General features: G+C 38.3%; 1 protein-coding gene across 1 annotated transcript in view; it reads left to right on the top strand.

Annotated features, from left to right (window-relative positions):
• Window positions 1-20,370, top strand: part of SUN3 (Sad1 and UNC84 domain containing 3) — a 49,799-nt gene that overhangs the window by 17,996 nt on the left and 11,433 nt on the right. Inside the window, exons 5-10 of the mRNA XM_011996489.1 lie at window positions 1,132-1,172; window positions 2,590-2,752; window positions 3,913-3,997; window positions 13,166-13,281; window positions 14,704-14,871; window positions 19,354-19,446. Coding sequence (XP_011851879.1) covers window positions 1,132-1,172; window positions 2,590-2,752; window positions 3,913-3,997; window positions 13,166-13,281; window positions 14,704-14,871; window positions 19,354-19,446 — 666 coding nt within the window. The remainder of the gene's footprint in view (window positions 1-1,131; window positions 1,173-2,589; window positions 2,753-3,912; window positions 3,998-13,165; window positions 13,282-14,703; window positions 14,872-19,353; window positions 19,447-20,370) is intronic.

Here is a 20,370-nt window from a genome sequence, read left to right as displayed (position 1 = left end):
GAATAGAGGTTGTGCATGTGTGCATATGTGAGTATGCATGTGTGCATATGAGCATGGGCATATGTGTGTATGACTGTGTGTATGTGGAGTGTGTGACATCTAGATGTGTATAAGAGACAGGCACTCCAGCCTGGGCGACAGAGCAAGACTCCGTCTCAAAAAAAAAAAAAAAGAAAAAAAATGTGAGCACCCAACCAACCACCGTCATCTGTGGCAGGGCCTGGAAGACACACAGCAGGATGAGCTAAGGAACATAGAGGTGCTGGCCACCCAGGCCCAAGGTCTTCTCAGTGACAGGAAGAGGCGGCTAGGCCATTCCTCCATTCTAGGAGAGGAACAGGCAGCACAGTAGCCCGGTACTGCAGACTAGAGTGCTGCCTGCATTCTGGCATCCTCTATCTCTCCAGTGTTTATGTTTTCCCTGACCACCTCCACAGCAGAAAGTCCTCTGAAGGCAAACGTTGTGTCCAAACGGTAATTTTAGCTTTTCCTGGTTTCTTGTCTTAGTTTGGTAACCACCAAGACCATCCACACCAGAGACTATCTATACGACACATGTCACCAATGTTAGATACATTTCTGCAATTTTCTGATTGTGATGGCCAATCTAGCCCAAAAGTAATCACATCCCTTTCTTATTTGTAAGTGGGAGTCTCCCTCCTTGTTCAGGAACAAGCCCAAAGAGCTCAGCATGCCCTCTAATGTCGCCACGTGCTCCTTGGGTTTTTCCACATTCACCAGGGGAGCCTCTCCCCTTTGTCTTCCCTTCCCTCTCTTCCTCCTCCCTCTATTTTTTCCTCTTCCAACCTCACTGTCTCCTCCCCATCAGACTGTGTTCAGGCCTTTACAGTCTTAAGAAACAGGAAATGATGTGCCCAACCAAGAGTTTCTGTTGAATGTCACTCATTAAATAGATTTGCATTACCTCATCTCCTTCAAATACATTCATGAGGTACAGATGAGGCTGGGAAAGAGGCGGGCCACTCAGAGGATGCTCCTGAGTTCCAGCCAGCACATCTATATATCAGGAGTCAACGTGCTATTTATTTCCCCTTTCTGAGGAAAAAAAAAAAAAAACTCTACTTGAATAAGCAGAATTCAGAATTATTTATCTTTTTCTGTTGTTTTCAGGCCAGACTTCGTATGCCTAAAGAGCAACTGGAACTTTTAAAGTGAGTGAGATTTTTTTTGCTATGCGTCTCTTTTTGGTGTGATTTCAAATACTGAAATGTTTTTGTACAAAAAAGCATAAGAAAGAAAAGCTACTCCCTGAAATAACTCAAAATTTCACTCCCAGAAATAACTATTATTAATAGTTAATGACATCATTCTTAGCATTTCTCTATGTATATATGCAGATGGAAAGAAAGGAGGAAGAAAAAGAAAAAAAAGAAGATAGAAAAGATTAAAGGGTTAGAGGTGAATTAATCTACTCCTGCTATGTTTAGTATTAAAAATAGTACATTTATTGTTATTTGGATTTCTCAGAAGAAGGAAACAACCCAATTAAAGTTGCCTCCTCTCGCTTGTGTATCTACATAATTTAAAATTTTAAACACCAAACAGTAACATTTTTAGTACTTTAGAAAATTACTTACCCCTTTATATATTTCTACTTCTATGGAGCATTCCTTAACAAAATACACACTGAGGTGTGCTTTCCATGTTATTTATGATAATTTAAAATGGAAAACAACCCTATAAGAAAAATAGACCAATGGTTAACTACATTGGAATATATTCATGAAATGAAGAATTATAAAGCCATTTAAATAATTTTAAAATAGGTTTAATCATTTGGAAGTGTAGTGGAGACACAAAATTATAAATATTATTTCTATTTTGTTACTAATTTTTTGCATGGAATAAAAACTGGTAGAAAGTCATTAAAATTTAACAGTGTTTATTTCTTCTAAATGCTTGTTTTTTCCCCAATTTTAAGCATGTATTGTTTTATAAATGGGGAAAAATACTAGATAAGTAGTGTTTATACTTTTTCAGCATAAAGAAATACCTATTCGCTTGACATTTTCTTATTCTCTCTACTAGTAATTTCCAAACTGTAAACACAGAAAACCCATTCTTGGGAAGTAAAATCTTGCATGCTCAGGCTGTCAATCTGGTAACCGGTTGCTGCCCACTGGCTGGATCCCCCAGCACCCCTTGCCCAAGGCACTTCCACTGAACTCAGGCTACGGTTCAAAAGCCACTGCTCTGTACTACACTGGAAATGCAAGGTGTTCCCAGTCGGAAGGAGGGTACCAGTGGGATTCAGGATTCACCTGTGTAATGTCACCCAGCTGGGGGACCAGCAAGGTTGATTGAGCCTTGCCTGTCGTCCTGTGCAGAGCCCAGCCAAGCACTAGGACACCCTCAGCCATGTGACCCCTGGATGGCCTCGGGGTTTTTTTTTTAAGTGAAGCATGATGCTTTAGAGAAATGGGTGTGCTCTGCTCTCCCCTCACTCAAGAATGTATATCTTCAACAATATAAAGCACCTCATCACGTGGCAGGCTCCGAAGCCCAGCCACAGCTGATAACAGGAGCTTTACACTTTCTTCCTCTCATGCTGAGGTTCTCCCTTTACAGGAAGGAAAGCCAGACTCTGGAAAACAATTTTCGTAAAATTCTACTTTTGATTGAACAAATAGATGTCCTGAAGGCATTGCTTAGAGATATGAAGGATGGTACAGACCATAATCATAGCTGGAACACCCATGGAGACCCTGTGGAGGACCCAGACCACATGGAGGTACTGGATGAGGCAAGGCGTGTTGGGCGGGATGGGGTGGTGGATAGTGAGGATGTCCAGGGTGACGGGGAGTATGTCCTTCCAGTGTCACATCCACTTCTCCCAGTGGGAAGTCCAGTGTTGACTGATATTTGGTTCGTGTACAGAAACCCACTGTTTCATAAATGCTGTGTCACAGAGAAGGTATTCTATTGCATATGACCTGTCTCTTATACACATCTAGATGTGTATAAGAGACAGGAAGGAAGGAAGGAAGGAAGAAAGAAAGAAAGAAAGAAAGAGAGAAACAGTCTCAAAGCTGTATACACAAATACCTTAAATAGCAAAAGATTTGCATTCATTATCTTTGTAGCTAATGTAGTTAGTCTAGTCAGCATCAGATTCAGGCAAGACTGTGTTGGAAACCATGAGCTCTGTTTTGCTTCTTTCTCTTCTGCTGTCATTACTACTTTCTTTTTCTTCCCTAATGTCTACTTTTTGAAATATGCAGCAATCTGACACAGACCACCTGCCGCCCGCCAGGCCCCATTTCATCCTTGTCACTGTGAAGGTGTTACATTTAGGCAGCTTGAACTTAAACTGTTGCGCCTACTTAGGGTGCTTATGGTTTTGTTTGTTTGTTTGTTTGTTTTTGTTTTTTAGAATGACAGCATCCTTCAGAACCCAATATTAATTAGAGTCAGTGAAAAATGTCTAATATAAGTAATCATGTAATCTGTGTAAACTGCCTTGATTCCCAAGTAACTCTAGAATGTTCAAGTCTTTCAGTCTTTACTGCTAACCACAGCACACTAATGAGGGATGGAACGCAGTAGGTCACAGCACAACAATAGGTCACCTCACACCTCACCGGGAGGGCACTGTGATGCAGCGGTTAGGGCTTCAGAAGGGACCCTAGGTCCACCATGCTGTGTGACCTTGTGGGAGTCCCTGAACACACCTTGGCTTTATTTACATCGTATCCCTGAGAGGGACACTCCCAGGAGCCGTGAAGATGTCAGTCCACGACACATGCACAGTGCCTGGCTCAGAGTGCAGCTGATAGGTGCTCACTGCTATTCTAATTTTGCAAATTAGGTCCAAATCAATAAAACGAATGGTCAAAACTCAAGCAGTTGGCAGAGATTGTTAACAGAAAACTGTTTCTAAAATTTCTACAGGAAATGTCAAACTTGGTCAATTATGTACTTAAAAAGTTGAGAGAAGACCAAGTCCAGATGGCTGATTATGCTCTGAAGTCGGCCGGTGAGTACAGAAAAAGTGAAAAGAGGAACATTTAAAAAAACCATGCTTCAGGAGTGTCTCTATCCTCTACATTTGTTTATGAGGAAAACATGTTTATCTGGTAACTTGAGAGGGGAGAAATTAATCAATTTAGATAATAAAGAAGAGAATAGAAATAGTTGTCACTGATTGCTTTCTGTGTGCAAATGTTCCAGGGAATAAAGCCTGTGCAACTTCATTAACATGCATCTAAAAGAACCACCAAGAAAGCCAAGATGCCACAGTGAAGTTGTGAAAGGCACAAAATATTAGGACATTTTACATTATTATATACTACAATGACTATGATAACCAATCTAAATGCATTATTAGGGATTAAATGACAGTGTTTAAAGGTTATATATAATGTTCCTAATATATTTCAATTAAAATTAATTCTTAAGGGCTAAGGCTATGAATCATTAACCTTAATCTTCTCTACCATGCTCTGCCTATAATAGACTACGAACAATATGTGTTCAGTGAACAATGTGGAAGGAAAGAAGAAAGGGACAGAAGGAGAAAGGAAATATAAAACACATAGTAATGTTAATTTTAATCAACTGATACTCAAATTTATGCCAGGGAAATAAATTTCCAGCTTACATGAACTGGAGAGCATTTGGAACAGCATGATTACTCAGGCTTGAGAGTGCATGTTTTTTGAGAGAGTGAGTTAGAGGGCAGAACTTTCCCGAACCTGATGCCCTAAAGCATGAGTGTTAAGGTAAGATGGGAGAAGGACCATAGTTCTTTATTTTTTATTTTTTATTTTTATTTTTATTTTTATTTTTTGGTCTTGGCATTCTGATACACTTTTTAAATGCTTTCTTCTTTGTATTGATGTATTTACATCAATTGATGTAATTACAACTTCCATTTTGAAAAGCCTATGATGATGAATGTAGGTGCACAAGTAGCGCATGAAGAGTGAGGAAAAGAAGGAGATAATCGGGCTTCTCTGTAACCATAGATATGGAAACAAATGTCAGTTCTGCTTTGGCTTTGGCCAAGATGGAGAAAGCCTGTTAAGTCCCTTCCACCTGATTACAATGAAAAAAAAATCTGGACAAAATTCAAAAAGCAACTACCTGCGTGGGCTGAAAAGTAAACAAAGCAGGCAGTTGGAAGAGGGGAACCAAAAACTGTAGTTGTGAGCCTGTGGGAGTTTCCTTTTTTCTTTTCTTTTCTCTTGCAGCATAGGCTGAGGCAGGCAGCAATTACAGAGCTGCAAACGTGGCAGCAAGTTGGGCAGCTAAAACTGAGAGAGGCCCCATTTTTCTAGCCAAAGATGCAGAATAAAGTAGTCCTGTGGTCCAGAGAGTGTGGGGAGAAAGCCTGAGAAGGCAAAGCTGCAAAGAAGACGCCTGCTCCCCTGTCTGTTTGTGGCCAGCTTCTGGCCTCACCTCTCAGGTGCCCATTCATGGGAACAGACCCAAAGCAGCAAAGTGGAGGCTTTGAGCATTTGGCAGTGATGTAAACTATGGCTCAAGTCTTGGACTAACCCCTGAGTGGTACATGGACATGACAGGCCTATAGCAAAGGTTTTGAGGACTGAATTGAGATTGGAACCACCACCCATAAAAGGAGGGAGGACTCACATTTCTAGGCTAATTGATGAAGCAAATGAAAGCATTCCCTAGTGGATTGTTATGGGACTCAGAGTCTTACGATATAATATTCAATATGTCTAGGGTACAAATCACAATTACTTGGCATGCAGACTCCTAGGGAAATAAGACCAACTACCAAGGGAAAAGACAACAGATGCCAACCTCATCATGACACAGATGTTCGAATTGTCACACAAAGCTTGAAGCAGCTAGCATAATTATGCTTTATGAGGTAAAAGTAAGTACACTTGAAATGAATGAAAAGATACCTGTTCTCAGCCAAGAGAATAAAAAGAACCAGATGGAATTTTAGAACTGAAAAATACAATATCTAAAGTAAAAATTGACTATATATGCTTAATAATAGAAAAACAAAAACAGAGAAAAAAAGTAGTGAAGTCACTCTTATTTAACACAGTATTAGAAGTCCTGGCCAAGGTAATCAGGCAAGAGAAAGAAATATAGGGCATCCAAATAGGAAGAGAGGAAGTCAAACTATCCCTGTTTGCAGACAACATAATCCCCATAGTCTCAGCCTGAAAGCTTCTTAAGTTGATAAGCAACTTCAGCCAAGTTCCAGGATACAATATCAATGTGCAAAAATCACTAGCATTCCTATACACCAACAAAAGTCAAGCCAAGAGCCAAATCAGTAACAAACTCCCATTCACAATTGCCATAAAAAGAATAAAATACCTAGGAATACAGAAAATTTTGGAGGTGAAAGATCTCTACAAAGAGAACTACAAACCATTGCTTAACGAAATCAGAGATGATACAAACAAATGGAAAAATATCTCATGCTCATGGATAGAAAGAATCAATATCATTAAAATGGCCATACTGCTGAAAGCAATTTATAGATTCAATGCTATTGACATTCTTCACATAACTAGATAAAACTATTTTAAAATTCATATGAAACCAAAAATAGCAAGGGCAATCCTAAGCAAAAAGAACAAAGCTGGAGGCATCACATTACCCAACTTCAAACTATACTACAGAGCTACAGTAACCAAAACAGTATGGTACTGGCACAAAAACAGACACATATACCAATGGAACAGAATAGAGAACCCAAAAATAAGGCCACACACAACTATCTAATCTTCTACCAATCTGACAGAAACAAACATTGCAGAAAGTATTCCTATTCAATAAATGATACTGGAATAACTGGCTAGCCATATGCAGAAGACTGAAATTGGACCCCTTCCATATATCAAATATTAAAAAAATTCAAAATGGAACATAGACTTAAATGTAAAAGCCAAAACTACAAAAAATAAATAAATAAAAAACCCAGGAAGACAACCTAGCCTATGAAGTCACTCCTGTTCAACGCAGTATTAGAAGTCCTGGCCAGGGTAATTAGGGAAGAGAAATAAATAAAGCACATCCAAATAGGAAGAGAGGAAGTCAAACTATACCTGTTTGCAGACAACATAATCCTATATCTAAAAAACCCCATAGTCTCAGCCTGAAAGTTGTATGTACCATTCAGGACATAGGCATGGGCAAAGATATCATGACAAAGACATCAAAAGCAATTGCAACAAAAGTAAGAATTGGCAAATGGGGTTTAATTAAACTAAAGAGCTCTGCACAGAAAAAGAAACTATCAGCAGAGTAAACAGACAACCCACAGAATGGAAGGAAATTTTTGCAAACTCTATATCCAACAATGGTCTAATATCCAGCATTTATAAGGAACTTGCACAAATTTACAAGAAAACAAAACAACCCCATTAAAAAGTGGGCAAAGGACATGAACAGACACTTTTCAGAAGAAGACCCGCATATGGCCAAAAATCATTTGAAAAAAATCTCAACATCACTGATCATAAGAGAAATGCAAATCAAAACCACGATGAGATAACATCTCACACCAGTCAGAATGGCTATTATCAAAAAGTTAAAAACTAACAGATACTGGCAAGGTTGTGGAGAAAAAGGAATGGTTATACACTGTTGGTGGGAGTGTAAATTATTTCAACCACTGCGAAAGACAGTGTGGTGATTCCTCAAAGACCTAAAGACAAAAATACCATTCGAACCATCAAACTCATTACTAGGATATCCAGAGGAATGTAAATTGTTCTTTTATAAAGATACATGCATGCATGTGTTCACTGTAGCACTATTCACAGTAGAAAAGACATGGAACCAACCTAAATGCCCATCAATGATAGATTGGATAAAGAAAATGTTGTACATAGACACTATAGAATACTATGCAACCATAAAAAAGAACAAGATCATGTCCTTTGCAGGAACACGGATGGAGCTGGAGGCCATTATCCTTAGCAAACTAACACAGGAATAGAAAACCAAAAACACATGTTTTCACTTATAAGTGGGAGCTAAATGATGAGAACACATAAACACATAGAGGGCAACAACACACACTGGGGCCTATTGGAGGATGGAGGGTGACAGAAGGGAGAAGATCAGGAAAAATAACTAATGAATACCAGGCTTAACACCTGGGTGACAAAATAATCTGTACAACAAATCCCCACGACACAAGTTTTTCTATGTAACAAACCTGCACATGTACCCCAAACTTAAAAATTAAAAAGAAAGAAGTAGTGCAATTGAAGATAGATCAAAAGAAATTATGCAATTCAAAGAATGAAAAAAATGTTCGAAAAAAATGCAAACAACTTCAGAAACGTATAGGACACTATAAAAAGGTATAATATTCTTATCCTTGTAGTCTCAGAGGGAGATGAAGAGGAGACCAATGTAGGACAATAATCTAAAGAAGTAATAACCAAAAACATCTCAAACTCGATTTAAAAAAATAAAAAATAAATTTACAGATTCAAAAAGCATGGCAAATCAAAAACAAGATAAATTCAAGGAAAATGACATCCAGACACATCATAGTTAAATTGCTCAAAATGAAAGATGAAGAAAAATATTTGAAAGAAGCTAAAAAAAAAAATGCATTATTATAGATTTCTTACCAGAAGTTAAAGAGACCAGAAGAGAAGGAAACTACATGTTTAAAGTGCTGAAGGAAAGGATCTAGTAATGCAGAATTGCAGATCCAGTGAAAATATCTTTCAGGAAATGAAGGCAAAATGAAGACACTCTTAGATGAAGGAAAACTAAGAAAATTCTCTGCCAATGAATCCGCTAAAGGAAGTTCTTCAGCTCAATAGAAATGACACCAAAAAGAAACTTGGGACTTAAAGAATGAAGAAGGAGCAACAGCCTCATCTGTGAGTAAAGATGAGGTGGCCCGGCACGGTAGCTCATACCTTGTAATCTCAGCACTTTGGGAGGCTGAGGCGGGTGGATCACCTGAGGTCAGGAGTTCCAGACTAGCCAGGCCAACGTGGTGAAATCCTGTCTCTACTAAAAATAGAAAAATTAGCCAGGAGTGGTGGCGCATGCCTGTAATTCCAGCTACTCCAGAGGCTGAGGCAGGAGAATAGCTTCAACCCAGGAGGCGGAGGTTGCGGTGAGCCTAGATCACACCACTGCTCTCCAGCCTGGGTGATGAGAGTGAAACTCCATCTCAAAACAACAACAACAAGAGATGAGGTAATTTTCTTTCTTTAAGTACTTCAAAATATGTATGGCTGTTGAAAGGAAAAAATGTATGGCATTATCTGGGGGTGGAGGGCTAATATATGTAGATTTAATACTATGACAACCATAAAGGAAAAGTCAGTGGCTGAGATTTAAAGGGGATCTATAAATGTAAAGATTTTACATGAATGATAAAAAGTTAACTCTTAAATAAACCAGGAGCTGCTAGGTATGTGCGTTGTAATCATGAGAATAATTACTTTAAAACACAGAGATATCCAAATGCTAATAGAGAAATCAAAATGGAGGCCAGGCACAGTAGCTCACGCCTATAATCCTGGCACTTTGGGAGGCCGAGACGGGCGAATCATTTGAGGTCAGGAGTTCGAGACCAGCCTGGCCAACATGGTGAAACCCTGTCTCTACTAAAACTACAAAAAGCCAGGTGTGGTGGCACACGCCTGTAATCCCAGCTACTCAGGAGGCTGAGGCAGGAGAATCGCTTGAACCCGCAAGGTGAGGCAGAGATTGCAGTGAGCCGAGATTGTGTCATTGCACTCCAGCCTGGGCCCCACAGCGAGACACAGTTTCAAAAAAAATAATAATTTTTAAAAATTAAAAATTTCAACTAATATTAGAAAAAGGCAGGAAAAGGAGATGAAGAAAAACTGGGAGAGAGAGAGAGAGTAAGAAAGGCAGAGGGTGGGGGGAAAGGCATGCAAATTAGAAAGGAAGAAATAAAAATGGTTCTATTCAGAGACAACATGATTGCTTATGTAGAAAAACCACCAAAAAAATCTACTAGAATAAGTGAGGTTTACAAGTTCAAGGGTATATACACAATTTCTATATGCTAACAATAGAAAATTAGAAAATATTTAAAAGCAGCACTATTCATAAATGCAGTAAAAAACATAAAATACTTAGGTATAAGGGTAATAAAATGTGGGAACTGAGAGCTAAAAACTAAAAAATAATAATGAAAGAAATAAACAAAGATTTAAATAAATGGACAGGTATACCATGTTTATGGATTTGAAGACTCAATACCATTAAGATGACAATACTGTCCAGCTTTTCTATGGATTCAATACAATCCTAATCAAAATCCCAGCAGGATTACTTGTAGAAATTGACAACCTGTTTTCAAAATGTATGTGGAATGGTGAAGGAACTAGAAGAGCCAAATTTGTTTTGGGAAAAAAAGGGACAAAGTTGGAGAACTCACACTACCTGATTTTAAGGCTTACTATAAGTTTACAGTAATCAAGAGCATGTGGTACTCGTGAAATCAATGGAACAATACAAAAAGTCTAGAAGTAGTTCACACCTGTGGTGAATAGATTTTTGAAAAACGGAAAAAAGGCAAGTCAGTGGTGCTGGAACAGGTGGACATTCATATGCAAAAAAAGAAAAAAAAATGCCTTGGCCCCAAACCCACAATTTGTAAAAATTAACCCCAAATGGGTCACAGTCTTAAATATAAAACTTAAAGCTAGGAAAAAAATAAGAGAAATTTTTTAGAGTTAGAAAAACTTTTCTTAAACACAACATCAAAAACTATGATTGTAAAAGGAAAATAATGGATAATACAGGGTTCATCAAAATTAATTTCTGCTCTGCCAAAAAACAGTTACGAGAAGGAAAAGACAAGTTACAGGCTGGGGGAGAATATTTGGAAACCACACACATTCTTGAATCCAGAATTTATAGAAAACTGTCAAGCCTCAATTAAGCAAACAGACAACCCGATACAAAATAGGCAAAAGATTTAGAAGACACTTCATTAAAGAAGATATATGCATATCAAAAAAGTATATGAAAAAATGCCTCACATTATTATTCATTAGTGAAATGTCAATTAAAATCTCAATGTTATATCATTACACACCTATTAGAATGCCAAACAGAACAAAACTGACCATACTAAGTGCTGGCAACAGCATGAACCAAATGGACCTCTCATACACTGTGGGTGAGAATGTAACCTGGCACAGCCACTCTGGCAAAGTCTGACAATTTCTTATGAAGTTCAATATAACATCTTATTGACCCAGCAATCCCACTTCTACCTATTTATCTAAGATAAATTGAAACATGTTCACATCAAAATTTGCCAAGAATATCTATAGCAACTGTATTCATAATCACCAAAATTGAGAATAACCCCATGTCCATCAACAAAGAATAACAGACGCATTCATACAACGGAATATTAACCTGCAGTCAATAAAAGGAATGAACTTCTGATACTCATTACAGCATTCATAAACCTCAAACGCATTGGCTAAATGAAAGTAGCCTTAGTGAAAAGGCTACATACTGTGACTGACTACAAGGGAGCAGCAAAAGAAATGTCCAGAATAGGTAAACATACAGGGACAGAAAATAAATTAATAATTGCCAAAGCTTGGGGAGGGATGTTGGGGGAAATGGGGAATGACAGCTAACTGCTATGGGTTCCTTTTGGGGCTGACTAAATGATCTAAAATTGATTGTGGTGGCTGTGCCACTCTAAGAATATAATACAAAACCCTGAGTCACACACTGTGAATGAGTGAATTGTTTAGGATGTGAATTATATCTTAATAAAGCTGACTTAAATTTCTTAATGAATGAGAAAATGAATAAATATGAATTATTTTCAAAATTCCACAACACTAAAATTTTAATTTTTTTCTGGAAAGGATTATGGGGATGGGGTGCTCAGTCCTCACATTAGCAGGTGAAAGTGTAGATTCTGTCCAGCCACTTGGTCGAGTAGAAATAGTGAGTGGGCAGCCAGTATCAGCCTTCAAAAACGAAGTACACGTAGGGTTTCCAGATAAAATGAAGGGAGCCCAGTTAAATTTAAATTTCAGACAAATAGTAAATAATCTTTTAGTATAAATATATCCCAAATATTGTATGTATATATCCCAAAGTTGTATGACTACAACTAAAAACTTATTCTTTGTTTACCTGAAATTCAAATTTAAATGGCCATCTTGTATTTTTATTTGCCAAATCTGGCAACTCTAGGAACTCATTTACTATTTCAAAAAGTGTGTCATCTTAGAAAAAGTATGGATAATCAGCTGGGTGTGGTGGCTCATGCCTGTAATCCCAACACTTTGGGAGGCCGAGGTGGGTGGATCACTAGGTCAAGAGATGGAGACTATCCTGGCCAATATGGTGAAACCCCGTCTCTACTAAAAATACAAAAACTTAGCCGGTGTGGTGGTGGGCGCCTGTAGCCTCAGCTGCTCGGGAAGCTGAGGCGGGAGAATCACTTGAACCCGGGAGGCAGAGCTTGCAGTGAGCCGAGATAGCGCCACTCCACTCCAGCCTGGGCGACAAAAAAAAAAAAAAAAAAAAAAAAAAAAAAAAAAAACTTGATGAGGCACATGTATTTTTAGTGTTGTGGTGTGTTATGCAAATGCAATTTGAAAAAGCCATTTGCATTTTCTTTATTTCTTATATATATAATACATTTTGCTTCTAAAATGAAGTAACCTGAAGGGATAATGTTTGATGAGTATATTTCATATTTATTTGATTAAAATTGAGTTCAATGAATCTGCATAATTGCTGCAAATGTAACTTGAAGGACATTTGGAGCATTGTTGGTTTTCTGCTTTTTTTGTTATTGAGTGAATGGGGATGACAGGAAGTCTCATTTATCGCATGAGCTGTTGAAATATAGAGATCTATATACGTTTTAGGTGATACAGAATCCATATAATGTTCTCATCTCTACTTTACTTGCCTCAAAATTCAATTTTTATCTTACATTTTGTGAAACTAAACAGAGAAAACTTGTTTTCTTCAAAATGACAAAATTTCAGTGGTAGTGAAAACTGTCATACTTTTCCTATCAATTCCTAAGTATGAATTTTACCTCACTTATAATTTGCCCAGTAATAATTTTCTAGAGACACTGTTAAAATTCACATGATGTGTTTTGAATGGTGTATGTTGTTTCTTTATTTTAAAACTTATTTTATAATTTTAGGAGCCTCCATCATTGAAGCTGGGACCTCAGAAAGTTACAAAAATAGTAAAGCAAAATTGTACTGGCATGGGATAAGTTTCCTAAATCATGAAATGCCTCCAGATATTATTCTTCAGGTAAAGCTAAATTAAGAATCACTTATTGCTATTTTAGAATTTTGTTCTTATTATTTATCATGAAAATGTTAATTTTAAAATAGAGGCAATATAAGAGTGTCCGAACTTGTTACAAAACCTGAAATCATCTCATTACGTTTTTCATAGTCAGTACACTGCATGAATTATGTCTTATTTTATGGTTAGTAAACTATGATTAATTATTTACTTATTTATCATTTTAAGATTAGTAAACTAGATTATTTTATTCTCAAATAAAACATATACATTCCGTGTCTTTTCTGTAAGTTGATTCTGTGACCATACTTTTCCATTGAAAACTTCAGTCATTCAACGAACATTTGTTGAAAGTACTTGTCTGCTAAGTGCCAGTACTGTACTGTGTTAAGTGTTATTCAGACCACATGTTCTTAAGTCTAATTATAACAGGAGAAATCTCCAAGTAAGATCCCCACCAAACTTTTCAGTTACATTCTAAAGGCAGTAGCCATCAACAGACAGCAGAGCACCTCTCAACTTTGATCCATACACCTGAAGTTAGTGGCAAATTTAGAACTTTCAGGGGTAAAACCCATTGATCTTATTCCAGTCTGTAGTTTATATCTACAAAGTAGTAGACCTCATTTTTCTTCTCTATCACCATAATCACCACCACCACTCCCACCTCCATCAACACCCTCATCTTCGTCACCACCACCACCACCATCTTTCTTCATCACAGCCTCCATGTCCATCACCATCACCACCACCACCATCACCATCACTGCCACCACAGCCACCATCACTGCCACCACCACCGCCACCTCCATCACCATCTTTCTTTATCACCACCCCCATGTCCATCATCATCACCACCACCAATGTCACTGTCGCCACCACCACCATCACCATCACTGCCACCACTACCACTACCTTTATCACCACCTTCACCACTACTACTTCAATTATCACTATCACTATCACCACCACTACCATTACTACCATCACCATTACCTCTACCACCACCACCATTGCCATGACCACCATTGCCATCACCATTACCACTACCACCATCATCATCACCTCCACTGCCACCATTATTACCACCATCATCACCACAATGATCACCACAGTGGTCACCACCATCATCCTCACTACCACCATCACTAGCCTTATCAGCACCCCACTCATGCCCTCTAGCTGCCTTATAACAGGTTACAGTCTAGTTAGAGCAATGAAAGAAAACATGCTCATATGATAAAGGACTCTGATTGATATGAGCATACAGTGCTCTGGAAGAGCAACCACACTAGAGGTGTCTTGGGAGTTTTCCTATTTTATAGGCATAAGAGAGATCTGCAGTCAATAGTGATTAGCTGATCAGTATTATGTGAATGGATTCACATAATTAGTTAAGAGATTAATTCAGTGTTTTCTTTCCAGCCGGATGTCTACCCTGGAAATTGCTGGGCTTTTCCAGGTTCCCAGGGTCATACCCTAATCAAGCTTGCTACAAAGATCATACCTACTGCTGTTACCATGGAGCACATCTCAGAGAAGGTGTCTCCCTCAGGAAACATCTCCAGTGCACCCAAGGAATTTTCTGTCTATGTAAGAAGCTATCTAAATTTGTCATTCAGATTGGCCTGATAGAAGGTGGTTGGCTGGGAATTAGGGGCTGTCCTCTGAACTAGGACAGATAACTAGTTGTGTCACTTATTTCCTGGACTTTCGCTTTCTCACCTACAAAGAGAGAGAGTTGGACCAAATGATTTATATTATTCAACTTTTTTTTACTTTTATCAAAGTTATACATGTACATGTAAAAATCAAGTATTTCCATAAAGTTCGTAAAGAAATAGTTATTCCTTGTCCCACTTCTCCACATCTCCAATTCTCATTATTCCAGAGCTTCTACTTGCAACAATTTTAGATGTTTATTTGGGTACTTGCCTCCATGTTGGCTTTTACCATTACTTCTTCATTTTTCAGTTTTGGTTATAACATCCTCTCACGGAAAGTGAAGAGTAGCTCTTTTCCATGGCACTTCCATCCTCCCAACATGTTTATGTCTTGATTTAAAAAACAAAACATGTTTCTGGAGATATAATTCCCATAACAATTAATTCACCCACTTAAAGTACACCCTTCAGTGGCTTTTAGTATATTCACAGAGTTGTGTATCCATTACCATAATCAATTTTAGAACATTTTTCTTACCCTAAAAGGAAACCCCATACCCCTTAGCCGTCACCTCCTATTCCCCTAGTGTACTCCTCCAACCCCTGGCAACCACTAATCTACTTCGTCTCAATAAATTTACCATTCTATGCATTTCATATAAATTGAATCATTTATAATGTGTGATCTTTTGCAAATGGCTTAACTTAGCATACTGTTTTCAAGGTTCATTTATGATATAGTATGTCTCAATATTTCATTTATTTTTTATTGCTGAATAACATTTCATTGTATGGATATATGACATTTTATTTATCTATTCATCAGTTGATGGATATCTGAATTATTTTCATTTTTTTGGTCATTATGAATAATGCTTCAATAAACATTCATGTACAAGTTTTTGTGTGGACATGAGTTTTTGTTTTGCTTGGGTGTATACCTAAGACTGGAATTCCTAGATAGCATGGTAAATGTAGGTTTAACATTTGAGGCACTGCTAGAAGACTGTATTATCTTTTTGTTCAAGCAATACTCAATGTTTTCACGGTGACTATGTGAACAAAACAGCTCTCAGTTGAACTATTTAGTGTACATAAATACTACTTTCTTCCATTTTTTTTATGTTTCTGAGTGTAACAATTGCTTTCCTTTTTTTTTTTTTTGCTTGAGACAGGGTCTCAGCTCTGTCGCCCAGGTTAGAGTACAGTGGCACAATCACAGCTCACTGCAACTTCAAACTCACGGGATTGTTTTTTAAGTCTTTTAGTAGAGATAAAGGTCTCACTATGTTACCCAGGCTGGTCTCAAACTCCAGGGCTCAGGGGATCCTCCCTCCTCGGCCTCCCACAGTGCTGGGATTACAGACGTGAGCCACAGGTGCCCAGCCTATTTTTCTTTAATTTGCTTAGTTTTTCTGTATTCCTTTTACTAAAACTTTCCCAAATTCTTCTTCAGAAGTACAAATATTCCCCCATTATGTTGATTCACATGAGATAATTTATAAATTTCTTCCATTCTTCATCCCTTCCTTCATTTTCTATTCATTTATTTTCTTTTTTCTTTTTCCCCGAGATATCCCTCTGGCGCCCTCAGCGTTTTGCTCCAGCCTTGTTAGGTAGGCCTGATGCACAACTGTTGTCATGGGATTTCATGCCTGCATCCTGAGGATTCAACTTATTGTCTAATTTATTATTTTTAAAAAGTGTTTATTTCCCTTTTCTGTTTTTTGTTCCACCTGCTGGAAGATCGTATCAATTCATATTTTAACCCCTCTATGGAAATTTTCATTCCTGCTGTCATGATTATACGTTCTGAGACTTCTTGTTTCTATACATATTCCTTTTTTTAGAGCCTATATTTTTTTTCTTTTATGAAGGCAGTACCTTCTCTTATGCTTCTGAAGATATTAACTGTAGGTTTGTCTCACTTTCTTCTGCTCGCTTCCGGGTCTGGATTTCCTAGCCCCACTTTTCCCCCTTGTGCGTATGGTCTGTTTCCCGTACAACGCTTTTCTCCCATGTCTATGATGCTTGTCACATGAATTGCTAGGCGGTGCAAAGCCAGCAGGAAGCTTTGCGCGCACGTTTGCGCTCACGGTGGGGCTTATATGTCGTGAGTTTGCCCCGGGAATCATCAGGTCAGGCCATTTCGTTGGGAGTCACAAGTGTGCCATCAGGAGAGTTGACCCTGAGAGGACTCCTGCAGTGCACAGGAGGTACCAGCCTGGCCAACTACACCAGGAACTGCTGGGGAGAGGAGGGCCGCGGGGCCACCACTTTGTGCAGGGGTCATGCTCTTGTGGGCGGTTCTGGGGCGGTGCCGGCAGTGGTCTTAGAGATGGGAGGAAGAACAAAGCCGTCTGCTGGGCCAGGCGGGGCTGGAGGGGCGTGGAGGCGTTGTAACTGCTTTTTGAAATGACTGTCAGCTAAACCGCAGATTCAGGCTCCTTTCCCCGACACCTCCCCGCCCCACGTGGACTCCCTCTTCCGGCCTTTCTGGGAACCTGCCGCTTAAGTCCTGCGCTGCTGGTTCCACCTACAGCCAGAGTAGTTTGTGTTCTTTCTCTCCAGCTGCCATTTGGTCATCTTCACTTTTTGGTGTTTGTTTCTTTCTTTGTTTTTGTTTTTGTTTGTTTTGGTTTGGTTTGGTTTTTGGTTTTACTGTCTACTCCCACTTTTGCCTTATAGGTTTATGCCTTACTTCAATTATTTGATCTTCCCATCTGGAGGAGGGCCCCGGGTTAAACAGCCTGCCTTACATGCCACCCAAATGCCTCTACATTCCATATGTGGAGTTTCACAACAAAGGGCTGCTGTCCTTTCATAGAAGCCCGCACCACCTGCAAGTGGTGTCTGAAAAGTTGAGTTTGAGCAGCTAAGTTCCATCTCAGAAAGGTGAACATATTCATTGTTTAGAAAACTTATGGGTGAATCCCAAAGGCAGGGATCCTTTAGTAATAAAAACTGCTTCTCATTATTTTCTTCTACATTAGAGAATTTATGAAACAAGTAAAATCAAAACAAGGTGATAAAAGGGCTGGGTGCAGTAGCTGCTCCTGTGATCCCACTTCCTTAAAAGGCTAAAGCAGGAGGATCACCTGAGCCCGGGAATTCGAGGCCAGCCTGGGCACCATGGCCAGACGCCGTTTTTTTTTGTTTGTTTGTTTGTTTTTCTTTTAACTTTTATGTTAGGTTCAGGGATATATGTTCAGGTTTGTTATATAGACAGTAAGTAGTAATACCCAACAGGTATTTCTCTGCTCCTCTCCCTTCTCCCCCCCCCCCCCCACCCTCAAGTAGATCTCAGTGGCTATTGTTCCCCTTTGTGTTCATGTGTTCTCATTATTTAGCTCCCACTTGTAAGTGAGAACATAGGTATTTGTTTTTCTGTTCCTGTGTTAGTTTGCTATGGATAATGGCCTCCAGCTCCATCCATGTCCCTGCAAAGGACATGATCTTGTTCTTTTTTATGGCTGCATAGTATTCCATCAGATCTGTTTTTAAAAAAAAAAAAAAAAAAAAGGAGGTGATAAAGAAGGTAAAAATAAAACTAGCACTCCTCTCAAGCTAAAGAGAATATATGAGGCTTAAGTCATATATACATATATAATTGTCAGTACATTATGTAACCATGATGTATTCAACTCTTTTAATAAAAAGTTATAGTTTGATATTAATATTTTTATTATAAAATGATTTAACGAATGTACTCTTTATTTTGCTGTGTTACTACAATTTAAGGAACCTAACAATAAACTTCAGAGTCACGTAATGAATTAGTTTGCAGCAGTGCATTCTCCTCTCACAAATCTTCAATTTGAAGGGTTGAGAGGAAGAACAAAAAGCACAAAAGAAATTGCATACAAAGAAAAAAATCAGTGTTTTTATCAGTCAACAGAAGCTTACTTTTTAGAGGAAATTATTTGTGTGATCAAAATCTAGCAATTGGCCTATGTTTATCTCATTTTGGAAAACATCAGTTCAATATGGGGACCCATTTTTATTTTATTCAAAGTATGCTTATTGCAAATACAGTTATCAGACCAGAGTTAATGCTGGGATTTTCTCTACATGTATGTATCTGTCTTTCATCTATCAATTGTTTATCTATCAATCATCTATCTTTCATCTGTCTTCTAACTATCTATCTATCTATCTATCTATCTATCTATCTATCTATCTATCTATCTATGTGTCCATCCATCCTCTGTCCTTCTAGTCAGTCCCGTGATCAGCCTTTGGCCTCACTGGTCCCTTGTTAAATGCCCTCTGGGTGCATAGATTAGTACTGGCATGATCACAGCACTGTGCCCCGGTGGACATCAGAGATATCTGGTGAATTATTTCTTCTTTTTGAAAACACAACTGTATCCATTCATTACAATCTCTGTATCTGTTGCTTTCTTTATAGGGCATCACAAAAAAATGTGAAGGAGAAGAAATTTTCCTAGGTCAGTTTATATATAACAAAACAGGAACCACCATTCAAACATTTGAACTCCAGGTAATGTGTGCCCTGGGAAATGATATAAGTAGCTCTATCACTGGAAGAAATTTGTTGGGATTGCTTCCTGTAAAGTGATGTATGAAAATAATTATGACAAAAGCATGAGTTACACAAGGCTTATCTGAACTTCATTTCTTAGCTCCAAGTGCTTACAAGGATTTTAATGCAAAAGACAGACAAATGCAAAACCAGTTTCTAAGTCAAATTCTTCCTCACCTGCTATCACTTTTTTATAATATATATATTTAATTTCTCGGTTCTTTCTCAACTATTCCATTCCCTGAATATTATTAAGTGTAATAGTTACTACCTCACCTTGCTTGAGTATAGGGGAGGAGGATGATGGTACAATATGAAGTGGACAGAGGCAGAGAGAAGCTCAAAGGAAGAGTGGATAAAGATTTAATATCAGATAATACAAGTAAAACTCCTAATCCAATGGGGGAAAATATCAACTGTTAACTTATAAATCCCCTGAAATTCTCCAAGGCATATGAAATATATACTCATTTTTTTAATTAGCCACAGGGAGTAACTGAAGAGACGTAGAAGACATTTTATATCATGTAAAACCAAGTGTTTTATGACACTTTTTTTATTATTATACTTTAAGTCCTAGGGTACATGTGCACAACATGCAGATTTGTTACATAGGTATACATGTGCCATGTTGGTGTGCTGCACCCATTAACTCGTCATTTACATTAGGTATATCTCCTAATGCTATCTCTCCCCCCAGCCCCCCAACAATAGGCGCCAGTGTGTGATGTTCCCTTTCCTGTGTCCAAGTGTTCTCATTGTTCAATTCCCACCTATGAGTGAGAACGTGTGGTGTTGGGTTTTCTGTTCTTGTGATAGTTTGCTGAGAATGATGGTTTCCAGCTGCATCCATGTCCCTACAAAGGACACAAACTCATCCTT

This window comes from Mandrillus leucophaeus, unplaced genomic scaffold, assembly GCF_000951045.1.
Source record: "Mandrillus leucophaeus isolate KB7577 unplaced genomic scaffold, Mleu.le_1.0 Scaffold517, whole genome shotgun sequence".
NCBI classification, from domain to species: domain Eukaryota; kingdom Metazoa; phylum Chordata; class Mammalia; order Primates; family Cercopithecidae; genus Mandrillus; species Mandrillus leucophaeus.
Note: the sequence above shows the minus strand (reverse complement) of the source record. Positions and strands in the feature narration are given on the sequence as shown.